Raw genomic sequence first — 23,245 nt, forward strand, 5'->3', positions numbered from 1 at the left:
GTTCTTCATAATGGCATAAGGCTCACATTCCCAGAGGGTCATGGGTAGAAAACTGTTTACCAATGCCTTAATTACTGTGCTGTATGATGCTAATCGAGTCATACAGGCTCTGGATGAGCTCTATCCATTTTATGAAGTTATCATCAGCATCTTTGCCATCATCATCATTTTCACCATGGTCATCATCATCACTAAATCAATAGAGCGCAGTAATAAACACTCAACAGGGCCAGGCGGAGCACACATGCTGACCTTTAAAGATTTTCCCTCCCCTCTTCTCTCCTCCGCACCGGCAACAGTCTAACCTTTTAAAGACTGTTGTGCACTCGCACAATTAATTCACATTATAGCGACCTCATTAATAACAACTCTCACTGTCTCGTTCTCTCGCTCGGCCTGAGTCTGGCTCAGAGGCTCGGCAACACTTCTCCCTGCACACTGCTGTAAATCAATGCCGGAAGCGCTGACTCTCGCGTGCTATCACGGTGACGGGCTAATTAACCAGGAAGCAGACAGACAGAAGGAACAGCTTGACCGAACGCCTACACTCCCATAAACTGCTGCACTCCCTTATACTGAAGTTGTCTTCATAGATAATTAGTAGAGTATTGCTGCTAACTAGCTGCCTGTTTGAATTAGTGTGCCATGCAGTATTTAAGTACACAGTTAAATACAGAAAGTCAACTTCCATATGAACAATAGGCTATGACACTTAAGTGTTTCAATCAGGTGCATTTTTTCCAATATGGTAAAACTGAACTCTTCAGCTCTTGCACGTTTTGAACACTATGAATGCTCAATTACAGGTTTTACAATGTGTTACAATACATTTGCAAATGTCCTATCAAAGCACACTAACTAACGAGAGGGTTAGCTAACAGACTGACCCACTCATTGACTGCCAATTTAAAATTCATTAACCGCACAATACCTCCTCTACATTTACCAATTACAGAATTCAAGCCTGTTACACAACGCACCCGAAAACAGGAGACACACTATGTCTGGTGCGCAAATAAAATGAACATCAATGCGCTCAGGCACGCATGCATGTGCACACGCGCGCACACATACACACACACACACACATACACACACACAGCCTTTTTTATTATCATCAGCGTGTCTGCTTCCAATTACAGAGGTTTGCAGAGAGGGCCCCTGTGAGCGGTTGACTGGTTGTCTGGAAGATAAACAGGTGTATGTATTGGCCATGTATCAAGGTTGGAGAGGCAAGGGGAGTGAGAGGGAGGACAAATAGAGTAAGCGACAGAGAAATGGACATACAAACACACACGCACACAGACACTGGAATCATTGTGTGCTGTAGCAGCGGGGAAAACTCCAGAGATGAGCCAGTGCACTGTCATCCATTTCTCCCAAGTCATCTCCTGCTCCATAATGGGATCATTATTAAAAGGCGCCTAGTTAACCTGCCATGCTCTCCAGCACCCCAAGTGGAAATTAATGTAAGTTACCCCCGTTTCCTTGGACCGTCGCAGCCACAGCAGTGATATCCAGCACACCTTCTCCTTCAGGACCAATTACCAGACAGGCAGAAAACAAGACGCCAGCATTACCCACATAATGCCGCCTAATAGACTGATTGTAGGTCAGGTTGTTTGACCACTTTTGTGTGTGTGTGTGTGTGTGTGTGTGTGTGTGTGTGTGTGTGTGTGTGTGTGTATGATGTGTGATTGTGAAAGAAAGAGAGAGAGAGAGAGCAGAGAGAGCAGAAGAAGTTAGAGGGAGACTTGGAGATAGAGAGAGCGAGATGGAAAGATAGAGGAAATCAATTCCCATCAGGGCCTTGAATGGTGGTGGCGCTTCCTACCTGCCTGGTATTAAGTTGGCTGATATTACAGTCCATGTAATGCAGCAGGTAATTTAGCCCTGTCATTTTAAAATAGTCCAGCATTAGTCACAAGGAAGCCGCCCTGCCCTCCATCACAGCGCCCCCTCATCGACTGCTGCGTTGCATACACTCTCCTATTCAAATAGCTGTCATCTCCCACACAGCAGACTGACAGACCGCTGGATGTCTGCCACCTCTGGAGTAACAGGCCTTTCCTCAGCAACCCTTGTCAACTTAACACGCGCACACACACACACACACACACACACACACACAGACACACACACACACACACACACACACACACACATTTTCCGGCATGCAGAATACACTTATACACACACTCACACACTTATAGACATGCATATGCCTTACACACACACACACACACACACACACACACACACACACACACACACACACACACACACACCTCCGCCCTCACCCTGTGCTCAGACAGCAATCCCCACAAGGACACCCTGTCAAAACCTCTTCCTCTTCACTTCCTGTCTCCATGTGCTGTGGATCCCACAGCCAGGGGCTTTGGAATCTGTTTCTTCTTTCTTTTCTTTTTTCATGTCTGTATTTTTTTTCCCTCTTTCCATCTAACACAGATGTGGGTTTTTCTTCCCCTTCTATTCCAAAACTCCTTTTGTTCACTCTCTCTGTTAACACGCATCAGGTTGGGCAGCCTTGACATTTTTCAATATGTTTTTGTGTGGAGGAGTCAAGATGCCGTTTCCTAGGATCGGATTTTATGTCTTCCCTTACCAACCTCTGTATTCTTTAGTTGGGTTATGATGAGCGTCATTAATGCTGCTGAGTTGATAGGTAGATGGAAGGGTATTTGGTTATTGTATGAATTGTAATTCAAAAGAGCGGTCAGATTTTATACTCCTCCACACGCCTCCAAAAAAGCAGGCTCATACGCACATATGCATTCAGTCAGGTACTGAATGCACATGTGCGTATGAGCCTGCTTTTTTCATGACTTGTGTGTGTGTGTGTATGTGTGTCAAGTGCCTCTGGATATCAAAATTCAATTAATTTGTGACATTTTGAAATACTCACACATGTATTTATATTGTCTGCAAAAGTGACTCACCAACGCAGTTCTACTATTATTATTATGATTATTAATATTAGTTTTATTAATTTTTTTTCCAGATTTCTGTAAGGAGAGTGACACAGAAATATCTCCAGAGAATTATAAGGCAGGAGATGATTTCATTGTTACGTTGTTTAACTTCCTCACTTCGCTGAATGGTGCCCCCAAGGCCTTGACTCAGGTCCTCGAACCATACCTAGACAGGAGATTCATATGGGAGCATCTCTACACACTGGCAGGTAAAGAAATCATAAATTGTCACAGTGTTGCAGTTGATGGGTCATGACCACTGAGGACCATATTCCCAACATTTTGGTACCTGCAGTGCCATTATTACAGTGATGTAGCAGCTAATATATTATTAGACGGTATACTAGCCTGGGTTATACTGTGCGCAAGCAAACAGCAGTAGCTACTTTTGGTGGTTTTTATAAGTCAAATGTCATCAAAAGGGTTTCATGTTCTGTCATGGCAACAAAAATACAGTTTTATTATATATAGACCACTTTTGTATCAACAAATTTGTTGGGAATTATATTTAATGTAATTTTTCTTAGTTTGATTACTCGTGTACTTCCTGTCCCTTGGCTTTGTAGGCCTTCAGACTATACTATCCTTTACTATATTATACTGCATTGCACTGTACTATACCATACCAATACTGTGCTATCTTATACTATGTTACACTGTACTGTACTGAACTGTACAGGACTGCATTTTTTATATTATGCTATATTGTATATTCTACTGTATACTATACCAGTACTATGCTGCATTACGCTATATTACATTGTGCTGTAGCGTACTATACTATACTATTTCTCCTTTTAAAATGACACTATAATGAAATGATGATAAAATAATAAAGTCTGTGCTACCCTCATTGCATGCTTGATAAGGTGAAACAATATTTTCATTCTTAGTCAGACCTCACAAGACAACCATTGCCTCTCCCCTACATTGTTTGCTTGGATTTTGATATTATGTTTTGAGAGCTATGTAAGTAACCAATTTAGATATTTGATTTAATGATCCTAAAGACATTTCAGAGGTAAAATATTAAATTTGGCCATGAGGCATATCTCTCATTTCTCCTATGGGTGAATGTTGACATTGTGTATGAGCTCAAGCATGGCTTTAATACACTGTTACAGAGACTGCAATTACTCCCCAGCTCTGTGTTTTTTTTTTTTCCCTCTCTATGGAACAAGCTTTGATACAGGACTTAATCAGAACTCCTGTGGAGTCTGGAGCTCTTTTTGGTGGTGATTTTTATATCCTGGGTGAGTGGTAATTATTGTAGCATAAATTAGGGTGATTGGAGAAGAGTATTTGGATGGAGACTGAGTGAGGGAGGGGTAGAAAAAGCGAAAAAGAGAAAGAGACCAAGAGAGAGAGAAATTCTCAATGTCACCCAACCATCATTTATCCTCATAGTGTAATTAGTTTAATTGCTGGACTGTGCCCAATCTTTGTATTATAATTTTGGTTACAGGATACCCCCTGTACCCCCAATTTCCATTTAAACTGTTCAGTGAGTTAACTTTCATAGATTATGTGAGAGTTTCACGATTTCTCCATTTACACTGATGTTACATCACATAGTATCAGGTTGTTTCAGATCAATACACTGGTCAATACAGTAGCAGGCGGTATGAAGTCTGAAAGCCAAGTGACTTTGAAAAATAGGTCTAGGTCTCATCTGCCACAGAGTGCCTCTCCCTCTTCAGAGTGGAAAACCTATATCATTTTCTGTTCCGCTCTGCTCTTTTTCTGGGGGTCTGAGGTCATAGATTTGCTAGGTGTCCCTGGAGACTTCAGTGCACTTCCAGTGCCGCCACTGTACTAAATCTCTCTGTTGTAGCCTTTGGTTTTACAGCCGACGCTGTAGGAAGTTTATGGGTGCCATACAACTTCATGCTGTAGCTGCTCTGCTATCAATATGAGCGGGATATGAAAGGGCAGAGTGATGAAAGACATAGTACACCTGGAGAGGGCAGTAAGATTTCTACTGTCAGGCCACCTGGGTTTGATAGAGAACATCTGATTTTAACTTGACATTACTTGCTTTTACTGTAGATATTTCAGCAAAATGCTTCAGTGATTTGAATGCACAAGCAATTTATGCATCTGTTTTCCCATTTCTTGAGGATTTGAGTCATTTTTGCATGAATAAATTAGACACAGACAGAAAATGCCGTTATGAGTGAGTGGACTATTGCTTCTCTGAAAAGTCTTTTTATTCTCTATTCCAGTGGTGTTAAACACAATCCATAAATTGAAAGAAATTATACCGTCCTCCATCATGATCAGTACTGAAGAATTTGTTTCTTTTTTGAGATGAGGAGCAGTGCAGGAGCAGTCCAGACAGCATCTCAAAAGCAGGACCTCTAAGCTGTCACGTTTCCCTCTCCTCTTCACCCTGTCCATCTTTACTGCTTCATTCTTTTCTGCATTTATTCACCTTTCCTATCAGACATGACACAGACAGTCCCTGTAGTGGTCAGCTGTGTTCGGGCCATGGTCATCAAGCCTACCAAGAGCCTCCTGGGACACCTGGTCTCCATGGTGATGGGCTGGCAGGCCACTGAGGAGCACAGCGGAGCCTTGTTCAGACGGGACATCCCAGAGAGTGTCCTCGCTAAGGTCCCCAAGGAATGGAACTACACACCACTGGAGCTACGGGGAAAAGAGACTGCTGCCAAGAGTATGTTCATTGGTGTCACATGTTGAAGACTGGTCATTTTTTTAATCAATTAACAGATAACGCTTGTGTATGCTTTTTTTTCTTTTTGCGCTCTTTTTTTCTTCATAATTTTCACAAATTACCATTATACACAGAGGGTTTGACATGCACTGACGAAAATAAATAAATAAATAAATAAATAAATAAATAAAAAATCCTGTCTTCCGGGCTGCTCCTGGGGCTAATTTGTCGAATCCTTTTTGGACAAGTCAAACAACCAGTAACCTCAAGGCAGCATCATGGTCTCAGTCCAGCCATGTCTTGTGCACATGTTTGTGCACCGCTGCCATGCATGTTCGCTTCCCCTCCCCAAAACTCTGCATACTATAGTAATTTAGCTTAACTTATCATAGCCATGGCTGACCAAAAAATGCTATGGCTCTCCAGTTCATAAATCCGCATTGCATTGGCATCAAACCCACACACTCATGAGTGTGCATGTGGCTTGGATGGGGTACTGAATCTCAAGTGGGAGCTGTTTGAGCTGCTTGAGTTCAAATTTCTAATGAAAGTCTACTGAATCTGAAAAAAAAGACCTATACAAGCTTTAAATGCTATTTTTTGTTTTTTTTGTTTTTTTGTTTTTTTGGCCTACCAATAATGCTTGCGCAGTTAAACAACACGGTAGCTAAGTGGCTTTGAGTTGGTAATTTTCAGTGCATTAATAAGTAAATAGTTCTGCAAATGTGAATGTCTGTTTATCAGGAGCAGCTTTGACCGTACTGAAGCCAATCACAGGTGAGGACCAACGCTGTCAGTATCATAATAAAACACCCGCTATTTCTTTCCCCTCCAGGTGTCGTGTCATTAGCCGTTCAGGCCTTGTCTTTCATCTTTACCAACCTGCCCTTGGCTGTGGCCGCCGTGCCCCTACCCATCCGCTTCCTCTTCCATGCGGCAGAGAAGCACCTCTCCCAGCATGCCCGGCAGCTGCGCTCCATGGGCCTGTTGCTCTGGGCCCTACTAAGCTGCCTGGTGCAGGGCCTGGAGGACCCAGACACGATGGAGCAGGTCAGTGGCCTAGCCCTGGACCGTGGGGCCAAGGACCGCCTGGCCCTGCTGGCTGAGTGCCTCCAGGCATCCATGGGCATTCAGTTGAAGGTATGGGCTAAGTTGTGTGTGTATAAAAAATGAAATAAAATAAATAATAATAGTTATTGTAACAGCAATTCAGATTCAGATGAAAGCCGTAGACCTGTTTTCAGCAAGGACAGTGAGTGAGTCAGTGAAAGCCTGATCTAATCTCATTTTGTCATGTTAGTGGTTGGTGTGCTGATGGGTGTGTTAGGTCGAAAAGTTCAGCGCTGAAAAAATCTCCATCTTAACCAGTCATTCATTCCCAAATTCGCTGTTAAACTCTTGTTTTTCTCAAAACAAATAAAAAAAAAAAAAAATCTGGCTATGGGATATGAGATCAACCCACTAGTATAAAAGACACTTGATTCGAAGGTGAGATTAAAATTGAAAAAGGTGGGATTATTTCATCCCTCTGACAGATTTTTTCACCTAACTGAAGACGAACAAAATTTCAACACTAAATATGAAACTAAGTTTATTTATTTATGTATGTGTCAGTAAAGAACATTTGTTCATGATTGTTAAGTTGAACTGCTTCCTTACTCATGCGTAATTTACTTAACTTGCTTGTGTTTTGTGTTTCTGCAGGGTGTCCCCAAGCCCACGGTGCATAAGGCGCTGCAGGCACTAGAGGAAAACAGACCCAAGTGGACAACAATGCAGCTCCAAAAGGCCCGCAAACTCTGCTCAGACAGGTGAGAGGTCAACTGCAGGATTTTAGCACGAGGTCAAGGTCAGACTTGTATTGATGTAGTGCATATGGATGTTTTCATGCAGCCAGAGCACTGTCATTTATATCCAATCCATCATTAGCCTCAGTTCTTAGTAGATATCGATTATTCATGTTCAACCTTTAACAAAACATGGCCATATGAGACCATTTTGATCATGAAAACTGCTTTTCATAAAATGAATGCAAATTTTCAAATGCATCATTTCATTGATTGATCCACAGCAAGATGGAGGTAGATGGCTGATGAAGGAAAAGGCTCAGACTGATTCATCGTGTGTCCAGCCAGTTGACATTTAATATGTTTGGGAAAAAAAACAATGAAAAGAGAGTGCAATTTAGATATAATTTTTTAATCGTGCATTCAAATGTTGATGTATTGTATCATCGTTATCATTTTTCATCGAAAAACCTCTGCGACCAAGATCAATGTATCTCCAAGATGTGTTGTTTGTGGTAAATGATGAACATGCCGCCAGTCTGAGTGGGAAACAAGCTGAGGTGATGGGAAAACAGGTTTCACTTTGGACTGATCTGTGACCTTTGGCTCAGTGCTCTGCCACGCTTTCCCAGAAATTGCATCTCTGGCCGCTTACTTGATCACAACAAACTCTGGACACATCCATCCTCATGAAACGGCGATTCAGTGTCCTAACACAACTACCTCGACATGTACAATTAAAAAAAAAAAGAGTAATATATAAAACACTGAGAACATTATCCCTGGTTCCAGAAAACGCTGTCTGTCTTAGTGACAGGAAGAAGGGCTGAGCCCTGGGGGAGGAAAAGAAGGGAAGAGGGGAGGCTGGGGAGTTGAGTGGAAAACTGAAAGAAGAGTGATTATGTATCACCTGTCGGAGGCATTCAGTGGGGTCATTACTATTCATTAAACTAACCTTCACAGGGAAGTGACGCCTGGCTTGTAAACAATCAGAATACAGTGGTGTCAGAAAGAGAGAGGGAGAGAGAGAGGGAGAGAGAGAGAGAGGGATAGGGAGGGAGTGAGGAGGGGGGATGTGGTAAGTCCACAGCCCCCTGCAAACTGTCCGCTGGCTTCACACACACACACAGACACAAACACATGGCCAGAGAGAGAATGAGAAACCCCTCCACAAGGTACACTGCCCCCTTCCCATCCCACTTTACCTCCTTCCTTTCCCAACTGTAACCCCCCTCCCCACAAAGCCCCCCACCCCACCTTGTCTTTGCAAAGTAATTTGTAGAGGAGAAGATTATTGTTCTCCATCATGGTGACCCTGGCTGGGATGACGGGATGCATACACAGATGAAGATGAATGCAGTTATTCCTTGGCGGAGGTCTGCCTCTTTCAGGGCACATTGGCCCTAATGACATGATTGATAGGCTGTCCCAAATCCGGAGGGGCCCTCATTAATCACCCCGCTGACTGAATCCAATCATCTGCTTCACCTGCACAGTGATGGACAGGAAAGGATACGGCGCAGGTGCTGACACGGATGCACAGCCACCACCGCCGACAACACCAGCACCGGGCCGCCGGGCAAAAGAATGAGGGGATGTATGGACGAGACGGGACTCCTCTTCCTTTGCCACTCTCAATGTCAAGCCGCCAATGGCTGCCTGACAGGCGACACTGTTTCTGCCACCTTATAATTACAAAGGGGGAGAGAGCGAGCGAGAGAGAGAGCGAGAGAGAGAGAGAGAGAGAGAGAGAGTGAGAGAACAATGACAGGAAGTGTATGTGAAGGAGAAAGTTTGATGGACGGTAGTGTGATATCCATTCATAGTGGAAGGGCAGGAAAATGACTCGGGCGTCTGCCAGGGCAGGGGACTGTACATACATTGGGACCTTGACACACAATTACACACACATACACACATAAGAACACACACACATGTCATTTCAGCAAACCGGCATCCTTAAGTCAAAATCCACTGTGTATCTTAGGAATGGTAATGAAAACAGCAAAATTATTTTTGCTAGCTTGGGTTCAATAATTTATTAAGATTTCTTATTCATGTTTTCTTTTTCTCTTGACTGGACAGAGGTATTTTTTTTGTCAAGAATTTAACTCCAAGTCCTTTTGGCTTCTAGAGTGAACGGTTTCTTTGAAAGTTGAAAACATTCATTTGCAATGTGGGAATAGTGTTTTAGCTATTTTCCATGTGTATAACTAAACTTAAAATGCACTCCAAATTTTAACCAAAAGTAGAAAATACCAGAGAACTGAAGACAAGAAGGACACACAGACTAACACATCCCTCTCACTTGCTATCAATCATTCTGTTTTCTTTCTTCTCCTTTTTCCTTCCTCTGCTTTTTTTTTCTGTCTCTCTCTTTGTGCTTTTCCGTTTTTCTCTCCCATCTCCTCCTCTTCCCATCTCTGTTCCTCTCTCAGCGTGTTTGAGCGAGGCAGGGAGAGCGGAGTTGCTGTGGCTGAACTGACTGAGCAGAAAATAGGCCTGATGCTGCTGGAGGTCTGCCACAAAGCAGGTGGCAGCGACTACCTGAGGCAGATCTATCACATCATCCAAGGCAATGAGGTAGGGAAGCACTCCCTCTCCCCAGCAATTAGGTGGCTGCTGGCCTGAGGCCGCAGGCTGTTCGCCTGGGGATGGAGCGGGGAGGGGTGGTGGGGTGGTAAAGCTGCTTCTGTGCAGTCTTGTAGGTTCTGATCTTCTGTTGCTCTCATGACCTCAAGGGTGCAAAGCTACACTGATTTCCTGTGTTACACACTCATCACACTATTATACTGTATACTGGCAATTGCTTTGGAAACAGTATCGCTGTTTCCTCTCTGTTACTATGATTAAATTTTATCTAAGTTTGACACACTTTACTCAAATAACACATTATAATGTCAAGGTTTGGTGATGTCCCATTTAACTCCTATGTGAGAAGTTATTATCAGTGGTGGGAGAAAACGCCCTGATACCACCTATGAAAGTGAACAATACTGATGCACATACTACTTACAGTACAACACTGATTAAGTCACATACTTGAGCTGCGGCACAATAGCTTTTTTTTTTTTTTTTTCTTAAGAAAGAATTTTAGCTCAGTGACCCCCCCGGGGTCCACTAGGGGCTTCCAGGGAGTTGTCGGCAGACTTCAAATGGGGGTCTATGGCTTAATGAGAATCAACTTGGGGTTCAGGGCATGAAAACGTTACAAAAAGCATGGTCTAAAGAGCTAGGATTTGCTATACTGGGTTGGTGTTTATACAGTTGTGGGCATTGTGCATATCAGAGTAACCATTAGGGCCCAGAGTGAAGTACAGCAGACAGACTGACCAGCAGCCATAAGCTCATGCAATGTACACTATATGCTGCTGCTTATGGAATTTATAAGCATCTATAAGTCCAGCTTGCAATCTAATAGAATGTAAATGTGATTCCCAAACAGTCTGTGAGTTGGCCCTGCTGGCAGCTGTAGTATCTCTACCCACCCAAGGTCAAGGCAAAAACAGGCAGGTCAGGGTCAGACGTGGCTGGTGGAGGGGTGGAGAGAGAGGAGGTTCGGAGGCCGTGTCAAGCTGACGGATGGGGATATAGTGAATTCACACTGGGGTGCCCCTCCACACGCACACAGACATACACATGCACACATCCCTCATTACTTTATATTTCTCACAAGACTCCTGCACTAAGTTGCCATGCTAAAGGTTACAGAAACAAAAGTAGAAAGTTAACTCGTGTCCTGAAAATCCCTCCGTTTCTCCCTCCACGTCTGCACATATCACTGTCCTCTGCAATTGTCTTGTATTTTCATTTTTCTATTTCTGAACAGCTCTGATTAATTTCTACTTTTGTTGGGGCCGATCAATTAGGGAATAAGTGGATGGAGACCATTCTACTGTCCGTTACTGTGCTTGTCTGGAAAAAGTGGAGTATATAAATGCTGTCTGCACATGATTAGTTTTCTACCTTTGTTGGGCCAGCCAAACTGGGAATCAGTGGAGATCGACTGTCACAACGTCCATTCATTATCATTACTGCAAATGTAAAAATAGAGATTGCAATAGCCAGAAATGAACTAATTGTCCATTGCAGCATGCTGAATGTCTGTCCAGAATATACTCTGTTGACATAATATTGTTTTATTACTTCTGCTCATTTAGTTTGAGGAAGCTTATACATATAACTTAGTTTCTTAGCTTTTTTTCTTGCTTTCATTCAGTTGTAATCTGACTTTGTCAGCCTTCTTTCTGCCTCTCTTGTGTTTTTGTCCTCTACCCTGCGTGCAGGAGCTGTTGAGGTCTAAACTGAGTGAAACTGCAGACTTGTCTGATGATCCTCCTCACATGGTGAATTTTGACCTTGCCTCTGAAGGTCAAATGAATCATAGAGGACCCCAGCCCGTTTCAATCCTCTCATCCAGTTTCAATCCTCTCATCCAGTTCGACCACATTGACAAGAAGAAGCTGGATCAGGTTAGTCGACTAGGTGTTCTCTTTAGGTTGTTGTCTCAGTTAACCTCAGCAGCAAATTATTTAAAAATTATTCAAGGTTCATTTTTATTCAAAAGGAATAGCTTACAACATTCTTAGCCTTTGTGATGAGTGTGTGTGTGTGTGTTGGTGTGTATGTGCTACACTGGGTTGTGCCTGTTAAACCTTCTTCCAAGGCCAGCAGAACAGTGTTGGGGGTTAGGAGTTGTTGTGAGTCTCTAGTGAACTGGATACTGTGGCACTCTTTGAAGTTGTCAGCTCTTTCTGGAGCTCAGCTTCCCTATTCTCCATAGGTCGCTGCCTCCCCAAGCAGGAGTCAGCCTGCCAGGAAGAAAAGAACATTAAAAAGGTGAAAAAGATGACAGAAGTTCTTTTTTAATAATGTTAAAAGAGAGTGTAGCCTTAAAATGCACTTCTTCAGGACTTTGAACCACGCACCCTCTTACCTCAAACTTTACCCCCAGAGTGCCACGGAGATGTTCAGTTAATTGTTAGATATTTTCTCCTCAAAGGAGATAAGTCTAGCTACAGGTAGTTTTGGTTCAATGTGAGTTTTCAGCTTTCCTCCTCTCTACCTTACTGTCAAGGGAAATAGGGATGATATCACACAAAACAATCAACAAAGGCTAATATTTCCTCAGACAGGCTAGCGTGTGTCTTTCTACTTTTTTTTTAAGTGGATTAGATGTATTTATACATTTGTGATCCCTTGTAATGTACCCGTGTTGCTGCTATTGTTTTTGAAGAACAGACACATTGTAATCCTAAGACTTGGACTGTTTTCTGCTTATCACAGGAGGCTGCATAGCTTTGCATAGAAACACCCTATTAAGAGAATGATTAAAATGCCTTCTCTGCTTCAGGTGCCTGTGTTGTTTGTCAAATAAAATGGGGGGAGGAGGGGAAAAAAAGCCAGATCCATCAATCACCTATGAGGAAGGAGTGGAGGGGGAGAGGGGGACGGAGGGAGCGAGTTGAGTTCTCCTCCTCTTGTCAATAAAACTCAGCCTGGAGTTAAGAGTGACATTTTGGCAATCAAAGCAATCTGATTTTTATTTGCTTTCCCAATATGGTGCTTGTGTATGGTGTGTGTGTGTGTGTGTGTGTGTGTGTGTGTGTGTGTGTGTGTGTGTGTGTGTGTGTGCGTGCGCGCGCTCGTGTGCATGAGTGCGTGCGTGCGTGTGCGTGTGACAGGGAGAGAGAGGGGGTTGGCAGTGTGCCATTGAAGATGGAGAGAAAAAAAAGCAGAGCAGTCAGAAGAGTAACGACTCCCTCCCAAAATTGATTTATCTTTCTATAAATGATGGCTACATCCCCCCAAATGGATTTATAAATTAATTGCTGTCTTATTGGAATAAAAACCTTCTTGTGCGGACATGATTGATCACCTGGTGTCGGTGGCCTGCGTTGGGGACCCCCCTCCTCCTTTGTTAGTGGGTCCCAGCTGGAGCGGTAATGCACTGATGGTATTAACCCTGATTAATAACTAACAATAGGCTATCCTCATACATCAACAGAGTGCCGTGGCTGAGTGGGCATGGGACTGGCCAAGGCTGCTGCCAGCCTATCAGGGCATGAGTCGGGTCACCTTCACAACTCTACTGGCCAACAGGTAAAGCTGTAATTCTGCTTGCCCTTGCTTCCGTACATTGCATGTATATTAACATGTGTGTCTGTGTGTGTCTTCTTCTGTGTTTTTTTTTTTTAATATTCCAGACAGATGTTTTTTTTGTTTTTGTGTTCTTTTCATAAAATAAAAGTCCCACTCAACAGAGACACATGCGCTATAAGTAGTGTCTTTACCTGTGCAAAACGAAATGTTGACTTGGGACTCCTGAAGCAAGTCTCTCTCCTCCTTGAATTCCCTTTTGACTAAACTTTGGCATCAGCTTTAGTGATCGGGGATCATATAGCCTTGCTACCCTTCATCAGAGGTTCAAACTTCTGTTTTATTCAGAGGCCAAGGGCTTCTGTTACTTCCACAATGGGGGCAGAGCCACAGAAAGAGCTCTTTTCAAAAAAAAAGAAGAAATATTAGAGTGTCACGATATGCTGTGTGCGTAGTGAATCATAGAATCATGTCTTGGCAAATTCAGTATATGTGTGCGTGCACGTGTCTGTGTTCATGTGACTGACTGCTACTGAGTGCATGGACAAAGTGTTTGCAGATTTTCATGATTGAGGTATGTCTGCTTTGCGGCACTTCCAAGGTCTCACACCCTTGAGAGAGAGAGAGAGAGTTGGTGAGAAGAGAGTGAGGGAGAGGTAGTTAGAAATGGAAAGATAGAGGCTAGCTCAGATCTTGATGTCACCTGATTGAAGAGTTTTTCTCCCAAGTCCAGCTCTCCTGTCCCTCACCGCTCCCTCCAACACCCCCTGAACCCCCCCTTCTGCTCTGCAATGGGAGCATAAATATTTATGCAGGTATGTGACACATATTAGATGGCAATACTTCAGGCTGTTCCCTGTTCTCCATTCACAGCTGTCACACTGCCAGCTATCAGGGAGCCATGGGGCTACTGCACCTTGTCTCCACACCTACGCCCAATCCATTCTAAATCACCGCCATTGTAACACACACACACACACACACATACACACACACACACACACCTTTCTAACAAAGGGCAAGCTCTGCATCTGCCAAGGACACAGGTCTAATAAGGGTGAAGTACGCAGCTCTGTGCTGCACTATGCTGAGCTTTGTCACATCTACACCTCTACCCACACACACACACGCTGCATTCTTCTTCCCCCTGTATGCTGCTTTGTTGCATGTGTTAAAACAGATACTGCCAGTGCTTGACTGAGCCAAATTAATGCTGGATCGTTTATGAATAGGAGCTGAATGAAGTGTATCATGAAGTGAGAGAGGAGGAAACGAGAGAGAGAGAGAAGGAGAAAGAGATACACTGGCGTCGCAGTGTTGGAGCCAGACAAGAAAGAGAGTGTGAGAGTGAGATGGAGAGAGAGCAGTCAATAATGACAAAGTAACAAAAAGTACGAGGACGGCTGTAGAAATTGGGTGTGGGAGGGGGTAAAGGTTATATAATTCACCCTAATCTCACAGTATCAAAGTGTCTGAGATTCTGTCATTTGCCTCATTAGCGTCTCTTTGTTGGGCCAGAGTAGCAGATTTCATGGAGGATTTGGAATGGCTTTGGTTCTGCCTGAGACGCTCACACAGCGCAGGAAGTTAGTTTCACGGCTGACGACATGTAAGCTGTCAGAGTTTTTCCTCAGATCCGTCTCCGGCTCGAAAATATCTTTCAAGCTATGGAAGCCATTCATGGGATAAGCGTCCTGATGTTGGATCCATAGATCCATTAGTTAGTGCAGATAAGGATAATGCTCCATAAGCATTTCTCCATAAACTCAGACTGAAGTGCTCCAGGCTGTTTTCATTGTGATTACACAACAATTGCTCTGTTTCTACTTGCACTTTGTGGACAAACCACAGGATATGTAATCATACAGACATGATAGTGTTGATACTCATGACACTGTCCTGCACAGTACGAAAAAATACCTTTCATCATGACTTTGTGATGCCCTGTATTTTCTGTCTTAAAAGTTGTAGTCTCCTTGAATGACTTCTTCGTCTCTGTTCACAGCCAATAGATTTCCTCTCCCTGGACTGGGTGAGTTAGCAGTGTGGCCCGTTGGCCTCCTATATATTGTTGCAGTGTCAGGACAGTTATTGTGCCCAGGGTTTATATCACATTCTAATGGAGCCAGGCTATGAGTTAAGGGCGGTAGGCTTTTACACCAGGGCTGTTAAATCACTGCTCAGATGACTTCATTAGCAGAGGAGGACACATGCTGACACACACACACACACACACACACACACACACATGCATACGCTTGTTCATTCTTTTTTTCTTCATTCCATACCCCCCCCCCCACTCACACACACACACACACACACACGCACACACACAAAGAGCCACTTTCGCTCTGCTACCTTGACGTTGCAGCGCTGGGGCCAGACAGGAGGCATAGTGGATTTATACAAGTGTGTGTGTCCTTCTTTGTCACCTGTCACTTTGGTTCCCTCAGCACGATGGCTCATCCATCATCTGCAGATTGAGCTTTTCAGCAGAAACCAGACTGATTAATACTACCCCAGGACCCCCAGGGTTGTTGGATGGCTGACTGGCTGACCTGGCTTGCCTGCTGACTGGATGCTCAGATGCTTGGATTCAGGGATGGATGGATGAATGAATTGTGGCTGCCAGCGGCTGAGCTAACTTTTTAGCTTGCTTGCTGACTGGGTAACTGGTTGTCTGACTTGTGGGCTGACTCTCTGGCTTACCGACTGATTGGTTTAACAGACGGAGGGAGAAAAGAATGATGGGATGATTAGGTGGCTTAATGACTGGCTGAGTGGTATTTTGACTGACTGGCTGGCAGGCTGGCTAACCTGTTGGTCAGCTGGCATGCACTGAGGAGTGGCATATCTTGGAGAAAATGGATTGATGGATGGATGATGGACTGACTGACCAGCAGGGACAACTGGCTGACTGGTTTTCTGACTGAGACAGCCATCCTAGTTGTACCCACCATAGTTAACCCTATATAAAGTCTCGCCTCGTCCCCAGAGGATGCCAGCCTTTTGATCCTTACATGCACACATACTTTATTTGAATGGCATTTATTTGGCATTTTTATTCAGGCTGTGCTGATTTCTTACCTTTTTTTGTATATTTCTTTTCATGGCAGCCTCTCTTCACTTCCATCAACCCTTTCCATGCTTAGATCATGTCAATTATGAGATAAAATAGAGACTGATGAATGGCTGACCATCTCTTACCTTACATCTCTCCTCCTTCATGTCCTCCTATTCATCACAATCTTTCCATTGAGGGCGAAATACTGATGAAATAGCCATGTGAATCATGAAATAAAAGGAAGACCGACTTCTCTCTCATTTGAAAGAGGTATGAGCATACCAGAGAATCATACTGTATTCAGGAAGCAAGGTTCATGGGCAGACTTCAGTTATGTTTTAGGTTCAGAGTCCACGGGCTTATGAAAGAACTGAATGGAGAAAGGACATCTCATTGAGACCCTGCAGTCATTCTGTGTTCAAAGTTTTTTTGTGTGTGTGTGTGTGAGTGTGTGTGTGTGTGTGTGTGTCAGTCCTATTGATGTGTATTCATACAGTTCCTTCACAGTGGCTCTCCAGTGACAAGCAATGCTCTGCCATGCTAAAGTCATCATGTATTATGGCTTGGTTAAATACATTAAGGATACTTAGTTAAATACATCACTCGGAACAAACACTTGCGCATTAGGTTTGTTGTGATGATTAGTGGTTTGATATGTCCCAACGTTGCCTCACTTATTGTGGTTGAGGAGCTCCGGCCATTTGTTGTATATTGGTAGAGAGAGTCAAAGCGGTGAGTGATTGAACCGGCACTGAATAATTTATCTGCAAGCAATGATCTGTTGATGAATAATTTGTCTCTTTTGTCCTTGCTCACCCTTTGACATCCTTTTTGTTCAGCGGACATTCGGCGGTCTCTCACAGCATACGTTTACCTTGTCGGACTCGGCGAAACAGTCAAAAGAAACATGATCCCTTTGCGGGTTGGATTCCAATTAACAGCAACGATGCTGGTATTTTTCTTTCCGCTTTTTCTGCCATTATGTATGATGTGTAGTCTATATTATGGCTTTTTTTGTCCCCTTTCAACAAACACCCATCCCCCAACAAAAAACAACAAAAAAAGAGAAAAAAAAACTTTGAAAGAGTGTGGACAGACATTGAAGTCACGTTTTAACTGTCTTTCGCCAAGGTGACTTCTTGAGCCAGTTTGCGTCTGTGTATGTCTGTGAAGAAGGTCCTCTGACCTGGTTGATAAGGGGTAGCCAAGTTTTGAGAGATGAAGCTTCATGTGTCACAGGGCGGCCCTTCCACTCCATCATAAGGACCTCATATCATCCAAGGACATTCATGCTTACATCTACAACACCGCTCCACTACTCAGGATCCCGTCACCTAAAACCAACACCAAGATTACCACCACCAAGATTACACCAAGATTATCTTCACACTCTGGCCTATAATCAAACATAGATTTCCTTAACTCTGTGTTGCCCTTACAGAAACTAACATTTGATTTTGTCTCTTCTCTATACTACAGTAAAACCACTTTTTTTCTCTATGTTTACGGCTAACATCCTCAATAAACAGTCACCTCTTATCAACCGGTCTCACATTTCAAAGCTTGTGCGTGTTTTGTAGCAGCCCTGACCTGTAGATTTGAACTATGCTGAGCCGCTATACTGTAACTACTGAACACTAAAGCATTTTTCTCTGCATTGTCTCATTGCTGCTGCTACCTCTCAGATCCATAACAATAGCACTTTGTGGAAAAATGCCAGTCTGTGGCGTTCTCTTGCTTGAGCAGCTCCTTAAATTGCGGCGATAGACGCTTGTGCTTTCAGGAAGTGGGCAATCGCCATCTGTTCCTGGGCGCTGCCATATGGCGGGCCTTTTTCTCAGGGAATAAAATAAAAACAAATATGTCAGAATGTTCGTCTTCCTCCACGGACGCTGATCAACCTGGGGAGAAGCTGGATCTCAGTGTGTCTGGATTAATGGTCTTACTTTACGCTTCGGGGAATGAGGGAGTGTGTGTAGGTGGATGGTGGGGGCTTTGTGTATATGTGTGTATGTGCACACTCATGCACATTTATGTATTTGCAAGTGTCTTCGCAGTCATTTATCTGACTTTAAGGGTGATGTTACCATAGCATTTTTAGCAGCTGGTTGCCCTGTAGTCTTGGAAGCAATAAACATCACAGGAGAAAAGACCTCTCAAGGTTAGCCAGAGTGACATTTCATGGCTGCTGCCACTGCTGCTAAAGGAACAGAAGAAACGCTCTCAAGCCATCATCAGGCTCTCCGTCTTGCGAGGCCGGAAATTCAAAAGACTTGTCACTTTTGAAAATCAGGAGTGTGTGATGTGTCATTGAGGAAGGGTTTCTTTCTTCTCCCGCCGATCCCCTCGTGTGTGTCCCCTCCACTGACTGACAGCAGGGGACGGGAGTTTGTTGGTGCAGACAGAATACATCTTTTGTCTGCTAGGTTATACATGGTGTGTTTTGTCTTCACAAGCCCTGGACAGCACTGACACATTGAGGTTTTCATTAGCCGTAAGCAGGTGGTAGCGAGAGAGATGAGCGTGTGTGCACATGTCTGTGTTTATGCACCCACTCGTGGCTGTGCGCATTCACATCTGCACTGCACCACCTTGTATACTGTATGTGTGTCATGGAGGGCGTACATGTGTCTGCCTGCGTGTGTGTGAATGTTCACTCTTTATATTTGAGTATGTCTGATATTTGGAGGTTTGCTCCAAAGGCGAATAAATCAGTGATGCCTGGGATAAGGCCGTGGCCCCTCCTCAAACTGCACAGACAAGCTGAGAGGCTCATTAATCAAACGGCCAGTCACAGATGTGATGGCTTCCACACAAACCGCCAGCAGACTGTGAAAGTCACATCCAACAGAGTCAACTGTCAGCCAGGCAGGCAGGCAGGCAGTCAGGCCGGCCGCACTTTTCTCTCTCTCCTCTCTCCCTCCCTATCTGTATCTCTGTCTCTATTGCTCTCTCCCTCTTTCTCTCTCTCTCTCTTTCTCTCTTTTCCCCCTCTGTTGTATTTATCTCTCGGTCTCCCCTCACCTCTTCTCACCTCCAGCGTGATGCCTCGGTGTGATACATCTGAAATATTTGTCTTGTCCCTCTAAAAATGAGCCAAAGGGTCAAGGCAAATCTATCTTCTCAGAGAGTGGTCATGGTCAAACCATTCTAGAGACATGAGACATCAGTCATTACAGTGCGCTGTTCTCTGTGGTTACAGCAGGCTATTACAGTTGGCTGTACAGTACAGTCGAACAATGTCTTTCCCCCAACCTCAGCTATCTACACTGACTGGTAACCTCAGCCAATAAATCCTAATTCATTGAGTTTAAGGGTATGGGAGCTGAGAGATGGGGTGTGACTTTGTAAGGTCAGGGCTAAGGATAACATTGGACTTAAGAATGGTTAATGGGCACAATGACATCATATGCGACACGGTCAAAATTTATTGTTTTAATTATGTGCAACTGTTGTATTTTATTTTCTGATACAATAAGACTTTGGTAATGGGTTAATACCGGTGTTGGGGTTATCACTCAAAAAAAGTAATGTATTACACATTGTTCATTACTTTTTTTTTAAAAAAAGTAATGTATTACTTTACCCTTTAACCTATTTACTCCCCATGGAAAGGCTTAGGCATAAATTGCACTTTAATGTGACATTCTTGTCCTTTCGTGCAACAAAATTGAAGTAATGTGCATATCTTCTCCACCCCTAAAAAGCTGTAGACTGCTCTGCCATTTTTGACTTATACTGCACAAACTGTTGCCAAAATTACAAGAGCTCAGGTGATTGTTGTGCAAGCGTGCATGAAAAGTATGTTTGAACATTTTTTTTTTCTATCCACCCATTATACAGATAATTGAAGAACTTATGTAACGTAAACAACAACATAAATACTTATTTGGAACTGTAATGTGAATATTGAATTTAGGAAAAGTTACATGTTACATTGCTGTGTTACACATAACTCGTTACCCCAACACTGGTTAATATACAGATGAATGAACATGGACTTTTTCATGCATGTTTCCCTGCTATTTCTGTGTATTATATTCTTTCAAACAACTTAAGCAGTTGTAGCGACATGCACTCCCAAGGGGTTTTTAATTCAATTTTAATTGCACTTACAGCAATGTTTTGTACTTAGGCCACTGGATAACCTTTGTATCTCTACAGGATTACCAGGTTATCCCTCGTATCGTGGTGAACTCTGTAATTTCATCTAACCTCCGTAGATGTTGTGTTATCTGCTGATAAATTTTGCGCCTTGAGATCATTTCATAACATAAATAGCAACCTCTGCGATTGTTCCATGGCTGGAGAAAGTCCCTATAACACCAGAACTAAATGAAAATTCCCCTTAATCTACCGCAAAGCCCTCCAAGCATGGATGGGAGGCTGCATGGAACAAGGACAAGACAAAGCCAGCCGTTCCTGATTAAAAATGGCAAGTCCCAGGGCTCCCCAAATACACCGGGGCATTTGATGCTGCAAATATAAAAGCAGTGCTTCACAGGCATGTAAAGCTCTGCTGTTGTTTTAGTGTTTTGGAGGCAAAGAATTAGAGCTGTCACAATGCCAGTTTTTTTTTTTTAGTTTGTTACCAGTAATTTTAATATCTGAAAATTACATGGTAAGCTTAGAAAACAATTAGTAATGTTACAGCACAATAGTCACTGAGGTGCTGTGCTGACTTAATCATGTTGCCACACTTGTGCAGCTTTATAGCAACTTTGGCTCGGGAGTTTTGATATGTCAATTGGGTATCTGTCTTTGTAACTGAAATAATTCCATATTTTGCTGCTGGCACCAGTTTTGACAATCAGTTTAGATGGACTGGGATTCTGTTCAAGTGTTGGACTGTAGATGCTGTTGCCATATCTCCAGCTGTTTTACTCGGCTTCGTTTTGCGCTGACTGCTGCAGTCCACTGTCAAGAGCCAGACTGCAGCTCTGTCTAATCTCTTTTCTTCTTTTTTCTTCTTTTCAGCTATTCCAATCCACTAACTGTCTGCATGTATACGCCCTCTGGATGTGACTTTGGAATGAAATTTTAGTCTGCACAATACATTTGATTGAAGTACGGAAAGTTTATAAAATGCATTATTAAAATGAATAATGAACATTGAAAGTAACAGTGAAATTTGAGTTATTGTGGCACTGCTGCAGTGAATGAGAGCTTTACTGTACAAAACCATCAGAGGTAGTGATGATCATCATGAAGATAATGATAATGATGATGATATTATTAAAGGTGATCTAATGGTGCACTGTTAATAAACAACAATGATAATAATAATAATAATAATAAATCTTGACAAGTTATTTAGTCTGATATACAGTATCATAATTCAAAATAATAATGATTAAAATAAAAAAACAAGTTAAAAATACCAGTGGGATGAGATAATCCTACTTGTTTACATTGCTTCAATGTGTTTTCAGAATTATCTTGAATAAAGAGTTGTTTTCTTGATATTAGTGGGCTGATCTGCCTTATTCTGCCTTGTTTCAACATATTTATACGTTCTTTTCCCCGGAATAATTCCTGAAACAAGTGAAACTGCATTGGAAACAAGTGGGATTATGTCATCCCACTGGCAGTGATGATGGTAGCGAGGCATCAGTGATAGAGTTCTGTGAAGGTGTATGTTGTGTGTGTTTCTTTGTGTATGTATTTGTGTTGGTGACATCAGGGTGGCCCTGTGGTTGGATAGATAGTCCCTGAACTCTAGTGGCCTCATATTTGATCTCAGCAATAGCTAGCTGTCCTGCTGAAGTTTCCTTGAGCAAGGCACTGAGCTGCTACATCCTCATTTGATGCTAGAAAAGGGCGTCAGCTAAATGTGTGTGGTGTGTGTGTGTGTGTGTGTGTGTGTGTGTGTGTGTGTGTGTGTGTGTGTGTGTGTGTGTGTGTGTGTGTGTGTGCATGAGTGGCAATGGTTTGTTTTTGTGGTACATCACGAGGTTGTATCCCGTCGCCAGGCTCATTAGCCCGTCGGCAGCGCCCATGCTGCCCCAGCCAATCGCCGCTCTCCGCTCGGCTGTGCCATTTGCATGTGGTCCAGGAAGAGATAATTAGAGGGATCTCTGCCTGTCACTGTTAATCTGGGACTTAGTGAAGGGCTGTGATGCCGACGTGCTGATGGACTGACACACATATCTGCGCACACACACACACACACACACACACACACACACACACACACACACACACAGCCATCATACTCCCGCATCACAAATACACACACTGGCATCACATATATACATGCACATGCACACAAACACCATGCTCACACTGGCACCCTCACAGACAGAGGAACCTCACACACACAAGGCCAATACATTTATGTTCTTTCTTTCTTTCTTTCTTTCTTTCTTTCTTTCTTTCTTTCTTTTTTCTTTCTTTCTTTCTTTCTTTCTTTCTTTCTTTCATTCTTTTTATTTCCTTCTTCCTCTTGCTCGCTCTCTCTCTCTTAATAATCTCAGGAAATGTCACAGTCCAGCATAGCACTTTTACTCTCTCTGTCTTTGCCTTGTGACCAATTGCACTGACACATAAACTTTTATCTTGTCTTTTATTTTCTTTTCTCCCATTTTACAGTCAAACATATCAAAGCTGCTGCTCCATTGGTATG

The 23,245-nt window shown here is 43.1% G+C and overlaps 1 protein-coding gene across 1 annotated transcript in view; it reads left to right on the top strand.

Moving 5' to 3' along the window:
* Positions 1 to 23,245, top strand: part of kiaa0825 (KIAA0825 ortholog) — a 123,793-nt gene that overhangs the window by 41,326 nt on the left and 59,222 nt on the right. The window contains 7 exon segments of the mRNA XM_030061157.1: positions 3,023 to 3,202; positions 5,440 to 5,670; positions 6,506 to 6,810; positions 7,375 to 7,481; positions 9,896 to 10,040; positions 11,744 to 11,929; positions 13,465 to 13,559. Of these exon segments, the coding sequence (XP_029917017.1) occupies positions 3,023 to 3,202; positions 5,440 to 5,670; positions 6,506 to 6,810; positions 7,375 to 7,481; positions 9,896 to 10,040; positions 11,744 to 11,929; positions 13,465 to 13,559 (1,249 nt within the window).

The sequence above is a fragment of the Myripristis murdjan genome, chromosome 9, assembly GCF_902150065.1.
Source record: "Myripristis murdjan chromosome 9, fMyrMur1.1, whole genome shotgun sequence".
NCBI classification, from domain to species: Eukaryota; Metazoa; Chordata; class Actinopteri; order Holocentriformes; family Holocentridae; genus Myripristis; species Myripristis murdjan.